A 12,531-nucleotide genomic window follows, 5' to 3' on the forward strand; every position below is an offset into this window, starting at 1 on the left:
CATTGGATTTGAGTATTTATCACTTGAACTCCTAATCAACTGAATGGATCTGATCCTGCAAGCCTTCCATCTGTAGAACTCCTGCTTTAGAGTATTGTTACATTTAGCATGCTCTGTCTCAGGATTTTATGCTGTCACTTGTCACCATAGTATCTAAGTGCCTTCCATATTAAAAAAAAATCCAGTAGCAATAGCAAACTCCTTACTGGACGTCATAGAAAAATTTAAGGACACCTATGTATTCCCCGTAGCCCGTGCATGCCCAGGACCTGAAGCCAGGACCTCCAGCTTCTAAGACCAGGGCACTATATCTAGGCCAACAAGAAAACAGTATGATAACTGCCAAACTTTCACCCTCAGGTTTGAATATGAGGTCTAACAGATTGGTCACAAACTCCAATGATTATGATTGTTGCTATGAATAATTATTATTTATCAATATGTTATTCCGCAAGGACATCAGAGTTTTCATTTGATTTCATTTGATTTCACAGCATACATTCATCTAATGGCTAGTCTGGTAAGCCTACATTGTACTACATCCAGCAGTGGCCAGAACCCAGTCCGTCAGAGGAAACTGGGGGGGGGGGGGGGACACGACTCCCTTCATTCTGCACTTAGACCAGTGCTTTGTTAAGTTTCCATTGGTGATAGAACAATCCAGTAAGTGATATCAATAAGAGATGCAATGCCAGCTGAAGGGGGAGAGGTAGAGCAGCAAGCCATCATAGTCAAAGCCATGCTACCAAAAGGAAGATGAGAAGGCCAAGATACTCCTGAGTGACACTTACTGAGAATAGAAGAAAGACAAGCCTTAAAAAATGACTTGGAAGGAGCCATTGAATAAGAACCAAAATATGTTGTTGGATTTTTCTACTTGTAGTTAATATTGTTGACAATGGGATTTTTGTGGGTCACTTTTAGCAACAAAGAAGGCTGATTAGTAAGTTTATTAAATGGTATGAATCTTAGTTTTCAGGAAAAAAGTGAAGCCAAACCATTCTCTTCTCCTGGATTTTCTTGAGAAGCTAAACCTGAGAAATGCTTGTTGTGGAAATTGTTTTTGTGTATAATATTTTTTTTCAATTGGATCCAGTTTTAAAAAACCACTAAAGGTTCCAATCTTGAAAAAAATCTTATATATGATTAACTTTAAGCATGAGTAATCCCACTGAGTTCAGTAGGACAACTCGCATCCTTAAAATTAAGCACATGCAGAAATTTTTGTAGGATCAAGGCTTATGATATTAACAGAAAAAATTCTGAATTTGATGATCAAATGTTGTTTGTTCATCACTTCAGTGTGAGTAACATAAGTATTTTATAACAGAATACCTTTTTCTCCTAGGTATTTGAGCAGAAATAAAATATTGGAATGCACAATTTAGTTAATTTTGAATGAAACCAAGAGATTTTATTCAATAACAGCTGATTTTCTTTGACAAATATCAAAGTGACAAGGACAAATATAGGCCTCAATGCTGCAAACACATGTGCTTAGCAGTCAAGTCAATGGGATTACTCATGAGCATAACGTTAAGCATGTACACAAGAGTTTGCAAGATCAAGGCTATTGGGCCAAATCTTTACTCCCGTGAGCAGCCTTACTGAAATGTATGGCCCTGATTCTGGAAATCATCCCTATTCAGGAAGAGAATGTTTAACCACATGCTTAACTTTAACCACATATTTAAGTCCCACTGAAATCATTAAGACTTAAGTACATGCTAAAGTGCTTTCCTGAATCAGGGCCCATTTGAGTAATGATTACAGACTGAGGTGTGACACATAGATCCCTTGGCAAAGGGTCCCTTGTTCTGTGCAAACAACTCTTATTTTAAACATGACAAACCCACTACACCAAACCCATAAGGGCTAAAAGTAAGGCAGGGATCGGCAACCTTTGGCCCGCGGCCTGCCAGGGTAAGCCCTCTGGCAGGCCGGGCTGGTTTGTTTACCTGCCGCGTCTGCAGGTTCGGCTGATCGCAGCTCCCACTGGCCACGGTTCGCTGTTCCAGGCCAATGTGGGCTGCGGGAAGTGGCGCGGGCCAGTGGGAGCTGCGATTGGCCGAACCTGAGGACGCGGCAGGTAAACAAACCGGTCTGGCCCAGCGGGGGCTTACCCTGGCGGACCGCAGGCCAAAGGTTGCAGATCCCTGCAGTAAGGTATCTACCGAAAACTCATAGCTTATCAAGACTCAGTCATTGAGAGATGTATGTACAGGTAATATTTAAGGAATAACATAACTATATGGAAAGTATGCTTTATGGTCTTGGAGTAGAAGTTAGTCACCAGGAATAATATGCCTCGGTGCTGGCCCATTTAAGGAGGGAGTTGTCACCCATCCCTAGTTAGCCAGTGATGTAATGCAAGGCTCATTTGTGTAGCTTTACTGTACCCCAAGACTATCAATGAAAACCATCAGAGACAACTGCAAACAATCAAAACTACTTGGAGGTTAAAAAGTGACTTTACAACAGCCATGGGATCACCCTGTCTCTGAATAAGAACAAAAGATTGTTTCTGTATCACAGAGGAGGGAGAGGTCTTCTGCATCCATTCACTGAGGAAACATCTTGTGGAGCAGGAGTGTTTCCAGGAAAGTTTGGATCCTGGTTCCGGTGAAGCCAGCAAGCTCTACAACAGACTAAACTTTGGGGAGACCCTACTTTATTAGATAAGAAAGGTAACTATTAATAAGTGTAGGCCCTAGTTTGTTTTATTATTTTGTTTTGTATTGTAACCTTTTGTTTCTATTGCTATCTTGTTTCTAGTGGAATCTCTATTTTCACTTAAATTAATCTTTGTTCTATTATAAGTGCTCATAAGCGCTGTCTTATTTTAAACTTGACAAACCCACAGGGGTGATGATTTAAGGTAAAAGTAATAAACTGGGGTATGTAGCTCCTTTGTGGCAGAGGATCTGGGAATTCTCTGACTAGCCAGACCCAGGGGCTGGATGTTACAAGAGAATGTTTCAAAGGGATACAGGGGCTGGGGAATGTTTCAAAGGGATTCAGGGACTGGGGTGCACCTATTGTTATCCTGTAAGGCAAAATCCAGGCTGGCACAGACCAAAGGAGAGTGCTTGAGTAGCTAACAGGCTGGTGGCATTAGGGCTGCCGTCACAGGCAACACTATCTCTTGCTAGAGGCAGGGGGTACCTCAGTGACTTGCAGTCCTGGGAACACAGAGAACCATCACAGCGGCCTATATTTTTTCCACTTTATGTTCATTATAGTTAAGCAAGTTGAGTGCACACACAAAGATAAACACAAAAAGATAAAAATGAATGTGTGGGAGCATACCACACCTAAATGATTGGTACAATTACACATGTCACTGCTATATCACATTAGGTTAATAAAAAATAAAAATTAGAATCCCATAAACCAAAGGGCTTTATGTTTCCAGACTCAGATGTCCTGGTAAATTCTGAATACACTATTTATAGACCTGCATGTGTTAGGTTTCAAGCCATTATGTAGCAAATAGGAAAAATACTTGAGAGCCATAAAATGGTAAGGGCTTGAGCCAAAGCCCATTGAAGTCAATGAAAAGACTCCATTTGATTTCATTTGGCTTTAGATCAGCCCCTAAATATTATACATATGTATTCCACAATTTAGATTAAATCTTGTATTGCTTATCCAAGCCACGTTACATTAGATTACTATAATGAATTCTTTGAGTACATAAGTCAAATTCAGTATATACAACAGGTCAAACATGAAAGAGAATTAGGAGCCAAAATACACTAAAGATGTCATTATTTATAAAAGTTAAACAGTGTCAACATGGAGTACATTTACAAGGTAGTGTTAAAAATCCTCTGTGAAAATTTTAAAAGCATTTTGAAAAACAAATGCCACTCAAAAGCCTTACAATTTTTAGCAAAGCCAGTGGAATCTACATTAGCAAATTTAACCTCTTATGATGGTGTAAAATTAGCCATAGAATGAATTCAATAAATAAATGCATATAACGAATGAGCATTCTCAGTTCATATTGATCTGGTGCTGTATACTGAAATGTGATCTAGAACCAAAGATCCCAATTCTGCTCTAAAATCCCTTAGAGTAAGGGTTGTCAACCTTTTTCCTTCTGAGGCCCCTCCAACATGCTATAAAAACTCCACAGGTCACCTGTAGCATGGCAACTGTTTTTCTACATATCCAGTAGATTAAAAACCGGGGCCAGCGCTAGTGGGTAGCAAGCAGGGCAGGAGCCACAGTGGGCCCAAGTTGCTTGGACTTTGGCTTCGGCTTCAGCCTTGCATGGCGGGGTTCTGGCTTCATTTTCTGCCCTGGGCTCCTGGAGTCTAACACTGGCTTAAAGGTTAACACTAACACTTAAAGGTTTTCTTGCTCCACTATTTCAGAATGTTGAATACAGAATTTCACTAGGGTCAAATAGCACCTCTCTGCAGAGCCCCAGCAGACCTCAGTGCCTGCCTTACAACAGTCTCTGTAGAATAATAGTTTTATTTGCAGAAGTTTAGTAGAATGGAATATGTTGTTTAAGTTTTAGGTGTCCTGTGTATACAGTGATCACACTTCCAGACTTACAGGTCTCAGTGCCATTTATTTATTTTAGGGCTTCCTTTGCAAAGGGGAGGGCAACAGGGAAATTCTGCAAAAGTGTATGTACTTGCTGTGCTCGTGCATTTGCCAGCAAAAACACTTAAATGCCTGTGCAGAATGGATAATTTGTGCATGGACACAAATAACTTACAAGGCATTTGCAAATATGGGAGCTTTGCAGCCTTCTTTGAAAATCTGTCACCCTAAAGAGATGCTTTAACTCTTATGCTAAGATAATGAACTCGAACACTGCAGCTTATGAAAGTTACTCCAGTGTTTGGGTCTTTTGCTGTTGTACGTTCTGGCGTTTTAGAGAAGTGTTCAAAATCTAACAATAAAGCTAGCTGAAACTGGCTTTTTTTGCATTTCATTACATATTCAAAAACGGGGGCCCACTTCTGTGAAACCGGGAGCCCCAGGGTGGGGAGCGAAGTGGAGGACCCATTTTATCGGTCTGCGGACACCCTGGCCGAACTGAAATGCAGGGCAGGGGAAAGGTCGGATGGAAAACACAGAATCCCACCAACCAAAACTGGGGAGTGTCCCACGCAGCTCGCGGATTTCACAAGCCAGCTGCAGCGCTGGGGAACGAAGGCACGCCAGAGCGGACAGCTCCCAGCGCGGCTCGGCGGCAGGCACCGGGCGCTCCCCGGCGTCACAAGTGCCTGTGTCCTGAGGCCACGCGTCAGCCGAGAAGCTGGCAAGCAGCAGCAGAGACCGCCGGGAGAGCGCGCCCCACAGCCCCTGCCGGCCGCAGCTCCTTCCCCGCGCTCCCCTCCTTGCTCCGCTTCGCGCCAGCTCCGGCGGCTGCTGCTTCCCGGGAGCCGGAGCGGGCGCGTGAGGCCGTCCCGGGACCGGGCTGGCTCGCGGTGCCTTTGCCTTGTGGAGGCACCTTAGCGCCAGCAGCCCCCGCCCCTCCAGGCGCAGGCACAGAGTTATAGCGGCGCCAGGCTGCTCTGCTGAGCGCCGGGGCAGGAGGCTGCGGGGGACTGAAGGGAGGAAGCCCCCAGCACCCCTCTGAGGGTAGCCGCCTTCTGGGCAATGCAACTCCCGGCGCTGCGAGCCTGGCCCCTCTGGCTTGGGCTGGTGCTGCTGGGCCTGAAGGCAGCGCCCTGCCAGCAAGGTAAGGGGTGGCGCGGGGGTGCTGGATGTAGCGAGTGCGGGGGCGGGGGGGGGGGGCGGTTGGGAGCAGCCTTGGAGCTATCCCTGAAGCAAAGACTCCAAAATCATGGACAGACTGGGACCAGCTTTAAGGGGACGATGACCCACCTTGACGCCCCCCAGACTTGGGCCACTCAGGTGGGAACTCTCCACCCCGCTGCTTCCCCAGTTCTTTTAAATCCCTTGTACCATTAGCTGTTTGCTCAGAGGGGGTGATAGCCCACTGGGGGCCCTAAGCAGGAACATTTTGCTCCCCTCACACATAAAAAAGCGGGGGGGGGGGAGGAGGGAGAAGGTCCTTGAGCTGCACAGGGCCCTAAGCAATTGCTTAGTCTTCTCCCTCCCTTTACTTGATAATTTGTCCAGAAATTTTCAACTTCCCCATGACTTCTGCCAATTCTCTGAACGCCAGGTTTTGCCAGGAACACCCAGCTTCCGCTTTGTTCAGCAGGTTCAGGGATGGCAGGTACTTGCTCCTCTTCTTCCTTGGGGCGAGGGTGTTATGTCTCCAATGCTGGGAAATGAACTGCTCTGCAATAGTCAGTGCTTATCCTGGCAGCGTAAGCACTGACTATTGAAATAAAGCTGACCAAGGTGTTGGGGAAAATACTGTTTAACTCAAATAGATTTTCTGACTACAATAATGCCCAAGGCTTTGTCCATACTAGCACTTTTGTCAGTAAAACTTTTGTCTGTCAGAGGTGTGAAAAAACACACCCCGACTAACAAAAGTTTCACCAACCAAAGCGCCAGTGTGGACAGCGCTGTGTTGGTGGGAGATGCTCTCCCTCTAACATAGATACTGCTGCTTGTGGTTTAATTATGCCGGCGGGAGAGCTCTTTCCCGCTGGCATAGATCGGCTACACGGGAGATCTTACAACGGCGGAGCTGCAGCGGTACAGCTGTGCCACTGTAGTGTAGGCAGAGCCTAATTGACCCGTTAGCCATAGTTTTTTCAAGCACATATATACATTAAGAGCCTGATCCAGTGCCAATTGATTTTGATATAAAGCCTCCCATTACTTCAGCAGGCTTTGAATCAGACCCTTAGTAAAAATACTGTTTTACCAGTCTCCAGCGGGAGCCATGCACTCCAAATCATGAAGATTGCCGTCAGTAGTGTCCCTCCTCTTCTCCTTTGTTTCCACTTAAATTTATATTCACTTTCCAGTCTGGTAATTATATATAACTAACTTTACTGGAAGAGGGAAATTTAATGAACTAGAGAAATTCTGAAAAATTCTTTTTCAGTATTATGTTGCTATTACAATCAACATCTAGAAAGGAAATACATAATTTAAAATCGTTTAACATTCTTAACTTCTCTCCACTCTTTTCTTAAACATGTCCTATTATCCTTAACTATTGCAGCACATGTGGTATGTATTGTCACACCCTGACCTGAGACCTCTGCAAAACCAAGAATTAAGGATTGTTGTGAGTTATAAGATGTCTTAAACATTTCTTATTGTAGTATTTTTGGGGGGAAAATCCACATAAAGAATTGATAGAATAGTATGTTATATGCTGAACCATTACACTGTATTATGTTAACATGTTTACACATTTTTAAGTGTCTTATATAAATATTTAAGAATGTTAAAAGCTCAAATTGTCAACATGATAGGCTGCAAGAGTTCTAACATCTGTAACAATTTAATTCATAATTAAAACTAGAGCAGTAGCTATTTTTATATATCTCACTTCTAGTTTTTTGAAAGAGTGATTTTATGGAAATATGTATTATTTCATCTCCATTGCCTAACAGTGCTGCGATGGATAAAGGCTCTGTAACAGTTCTATTTTATATATCGCAGACATTAGGATAGCCAACGCGACTACTTGTTCTTAAAGTCAAGCACAGTTGTAAGCACTTTCCTGGATCAGTGCCAGAGTGCTCAGCACCTTGCAGGATCGAGCCTATAATGAGTAAGCCTTGGCACAGGAAGCATAGCATTCCTGAAGAAAATGTTAGAATAAATATTAGAACTGAGAAACAATGAGACTGAATCTTCCTTGAAGCTCAGAACCTTCTATTAAATAGTGGTGTGGATGCATGGGAAAGCGTGCAGGTGTTTGGGGAAATGCCCATGGAATATGAAAGAGAAACTCAAATTCTAACAAATATTTGCATATTTTCCCATGAGTCTCACTGTACTGTTTTTCATCAGAAAATATGTGCTATAGTACCTAGACAAAATAGGAGAGTTTGAGTTTCTCTCAAAAAGAGCCGATTTTCCTGACATTGGTTTTTTTGTAATTTTGTAAATTACACCAGTGTAGCTCCAGTGATTTTAACTGAATTATTTCTGTTTTGCATCTATGAGAGAGAATTAGATTCCCAATCCAAATTTTGGATTTCTTTATTTTAAATTTAAGTCAAGTCTGTGATGTTACTCTACTGTGCAGTTTTATAATTTAACTGTAAGATTTCTTTAATTATCTTAAAACCAAATAGTTAAAATGTAAACTTTCTATTACTTAGTCTTACTAAACATGGTAAGATTTTTTAAATGTCCCTCCCTCTTCCCCCCAAAAGAGAGAGAGAGAACAAAGGTGAATCTTTTGATGTATCTGATTGTACTGCACTCTGTCAGGAAAAGATGGTTTTCACATAATGGCGTATTTTATTATATTGCAAATTAAGCTCTTGAGATTACTTCTTATTTTCCTGGAGTGTCATTTTATGACTATCGCAAATAGGTTCCTCCAATGGCACGTCATAATTTGTTTTTAATATCTATATATATTTGCACATTTGTATATTAAAACATTTCCTACATATGCCCCATGATAGGCAGTGCTGGTAGCGCTGCCTATAGTTCAGGTTGCCTGACAACTTTCCATTATCAGACCTTGTTTTCAGTTGCTTATAACTTTGCCAGTTTTAACTTTTGGGGTTGAAATTTGCCAGGTGTTGGCCTCAGGCAGAACTTTTTTGGAAAGTTTCAGCAAAAAGGTTAATCTATTTCTGAGAACAAGATTAAAGGAAAATGTTTGGCCCACGTTAAAAATATTTATAACTGTTTAATTGAGTCTCTCTAGTGTTGCCGTGATTTGGAGCAGGCAGTTGAAGTTTGGCATGGAAGGCAAGGAAGGAGTGTCACCTTGCTGTCTCAAAGTGATTTTTTCTGTCCTTGTCAGAATCCATCAAAATTTGACTGAGTTATAAGCCTTTGAAAATTACTGTTTGCACATGCTCAGTTGAGAGTTTTGTTAGTTTCTGGGCAGCAAAATTCTCCAAATTTTCTGTCTGTACTGAGCATGGTCCACCCCTTCAGAACTCTGTACCAGCCATACCGAGCATGTTTTAACAAGGGACTTTCATTGCACCTCCTGGCAGCTAGGGGCACTGTGGTGCCAGGCACTGGAATTGGGAGCAAAGAAACTCTCTCCTGTGCTCTCAGTGCTCCCCTGTTAGGACTTATGCAGAAAGTGAGAACTAAGGGGAAGCAGCCTGAAACAGATGCAGAGGTAAGGAGAAGAATGTGGGAGTGAAGACAGGAGCAGGTTAGGTGGCTGGTGGGAGGAGCAGCAGAAGAGTCTCATTTGTAGAGAATATGCCCTTCAAGAATCCTCAGTTCAATTTCAGGTTCTGCAGGCCTGACAATACCATCAACAGATAGCTGTGAACCTAACTGGCAAAGTGTGGGTTTAGTCCCCTTCTAGTAGGGTGACCTTACATCCTGTTTTGGCTGGGACAGTCCCACTTTTAAGCCCTGTCCTGGCTGTCCCGACTTCTTTTCCAAAAGGAGGCATTTGTCCCGTTTGTCCTTGCTGACTTGATCAGTTGACAAGAGCAAACAGGACAAATGCCCACTTTTGTCAAAAAAGTGGGGTGCAGTGCAGAAGGGATGAGCGGAGGTGCCAGCCCCCAGCAGGGGGGAGGCAGGGCTGGAGTGGGAGAAGCAGTGTTCCAGCATGTGGGGGCCCATCCACAGTGTTCCAGCACCTAGGTAACAACCTCCTGATGGGACTCCCGCAGGGTTCCAGCACCTGGGCAACAGCATGTGGTGGGGGGGCCCTCAGTCAAGGGGCTGGTTTTTCTCTTTGGGAAATATGGTCACCCTATTTTCTAGTGACTGTTCCACATAGAGAATACAGCCTATTATTGTTATCAGTTGATTTGCAAGTTCCGGTGGCAGAGGTCTGTGCTGTGTCTTTAAAGGTTCCAACCCTGCTCGTGATCCATGATGGAATTTCTGTTTTTTCAGTTTTCTTTTTGAAAAATGTAGGAAATTATATACAAAAGACACCAATACCTCTGTTAAAAGAATGTTAATGTTGCAAAGTCAGACACTCAAAGACAGAGGGGTAGCCATTTTAGTCTGGATCTGTAAAAGCGGCAAAGAGTCCTGTGGCACCTTATAGACTAACAGACCTATTGCAGCATAAGCTTATCTGACAAAGTGGGTATTCACCCACGAAAGCTTATGCTCCAATATGTCTGTTAGTCTATAAGATGCCACAGGACTCTCTGCCACTCAAAGACAGAAAATACCAGAAGTGAAGTTGCCCATGCAATTACTGCTATTGTTTCTACGGAGCTCATTGACATAGAAAATTCCATGAGGCAATGAATAAGTCTATATTCAGTGCAGGGTTTGGATGACGTGAAGTAAATAAGTTTTGAAACCACACATTGAATAATGAGGATAAAAAACAGCCAACTATTGAATAAATATCCATTCGATGAGCGCCATCCATCCTGTGTACTGAATTAGACAGGAGTCCTGTGGAATAAAAAAAAGATGTGATTATATAATTAGCTGAGGTTCCATAATGCATGAGCAGAAGGGGGCAGAATTAAGGTTGTATGGGCTGAGCACGTTTGAAAGTCTCACCATTACTTTTAAAAGTCTTTAGAGTGAAACTAATTCCTAGGCAAAGGTTCAACACTAGGCTATGCATGACTGTGTAAGCCATATGTAGAAGTCTTAAGTGGATCTTTAGTAGAGCTGACCAGAAAAAAAATTCCCACTGAAAATTTTGACTTTTCATTGAAAAATGGAAAACTTTGAGCCAAGCTCCCCCCTCCCCCAATTTTCCAGCTTTCAGCCCATTTTTTTCAATAAAAACTTAACATTTTCATCAGAAAGCTCTTTTCACCAACAAATCTGTTTAATTGAAAAACCCAATTTTCCATTAAAAGAATTTTTATTGAAATATTTCAACCAGCCCTAGTTTTTAATGCATAAGCCTTGTGTCAGCCTGCTGCAAAGGTGAATTTCAGGCATAGTGAATACAGAAGACAGTTGTTCGCAATGTGCAATTTAAAAACAAAAAATTGTATATGCTAGTTTCCTAGAGTATCCAGTTATACAACGCAAACATTGCACACACAAAGAACAGTTAGTTAATATCCCTGATCATGACAGTCATTTGCAGCTGTATTGCAGAGTGGGACCAGAATGCAACCAGATGTTATAACATGCAACATAATATTTCAAAATGAGAGATACGGAAAAGTTAGCATATCTCCAAAGACAGCAAAAAGTTGTGTATATGAATAGCTGGATCACATTCACAAACCATATGAATAATGCTGTGAACTAAGTAAAAATATCCATTATTATCTGATCTTTATTTTAGGATTAATGATCCTGTGACCTTTTGATAGGAAAAAGTTTATAATTACTCTGACACTATGCCAAGAGGTAGAAGTGATATGCATAATCAGTATGATATCTGCATATCAAATTAAGATTTCAGTAAAATGAAAGGTTTGTCTGATGTGTAATTTGACTCAAACATTATACTTAGTCATGGAGAAAATAATTAGTACTAATTGTTAGAGAAGAGATTCAATTACAGAAAGGGAACCACTGAAGGCACTGCCACATTGTGTAGGCAGAAGAAACATATAAAAGATAGAAGACAGAATGAAAATTCTGATTATGGTTCATGAGCTACTTACGTTGAAGCCTGTTTAGAGAACATTTGAACAATAGACATGACTGACCTTTGATTCTCACAAGGGTTTCCCTCAAATTCCGATGAAGGATAAATTCTCAGTAAGGTCATCCTGTATGGACATGAATAGCCTACAGGGTATTGCAAGCAGTGCAAAAAAACACAGTAGTGACATAGTCCATCACATCCACTTCCATCTGCACTTAGATGGTGGAAGATAAAGCTATTGGTATGTGCTTGAGTTGCCTAAAGGCATAACAGATTAAATAACCAGTCTTTGGAAGACTGCAGGATCCTTATATTCTGCTTGAAAGAGATGAGATCTTTTGTTCCACTAGGACATCTTCTGCATTAGAAAGAGAGGATTATGTGATTTGGGAAGCTTACTCACAAGTACGTTTATCAGAACAGTGATATGATAGTTTATCAGAACAGTGATATTTTTTATTACCAATGCCACAATGAATTAAATGGATACATTCTTTTATCCTATATATCTCACATAAAATATATCTATCTATCTATCTATCTATCTATCTATCTATCTATCTATCACAATATGAGCTAATTGCATCATACAACTTGCAAATAAAGATTCAACACATAAAGATACAAAAATTGAAGAAACAGTTGTGGTTCACACTGCTAGTATTCAAATATCAGATCAGCTCCACTCCATTTGCTTGGTTTATAGTTCTACTTGACTTATGGTTCTAGTATGGTGAGTGTTAAGATTAAATGTATGAGTCCATATATGAAGAAACACCTTAACAATTGGCACCAACTGGTGCCTTTTTTAGTAGTTTCACAAAAGGCAGTCTGCACCATCCTTTCACTCCTAAAGATTATTCTTTACCTCTTCTGTGTAGAGA

General features: G+C 41.7%; 1 protein-coding gene across 3 annotated transcripts in view; it reads left to right on the forward strand.

Moving 5' to 3' along the window:
• The first annotated feature begins 5,039 nt into the window (after positions 1 to 5,039).
• VWDE (von Willebrand factor D and EGF domains) overlaps positions 5,040 to 12,531 on the forward strand; it is a 73,621-nt gene continuing 66,129 nt past the window's right edge. For 2 of the 3 annotated variants that reach the window (XM_043541139.1, XM_043541140.1), the window contains exon 1: positions 5,040 to 5,707. In XM_043541139.1, the coding sequence (XP_043397074.1) occupies positions 5,626 to 5,707 (82 nt within the window). In that variant the 5' untranslated portion in view covers positions 5,040 to 5,625. The remainder of the gene's footprint in view (positions 5,708 to 12,531) is intronic. The other variant, XM_037891559.2, reaches the window with a different exon arrangement.

This window comes from Chelonia mydas, chromosome 2 (genome assembly GCF_015237465.2).
Source record: "Chelonia mydas isolate rCheMyd1 chromosome 2, rCheMyd1.pri.v2, whole genome shotgun sequence".
Classification (NCBI taxonomy): Eukaryota; Metazoa; Chordata; order Testudines; family Cheloniidae; genus Chelonia; species Chelonia mydas.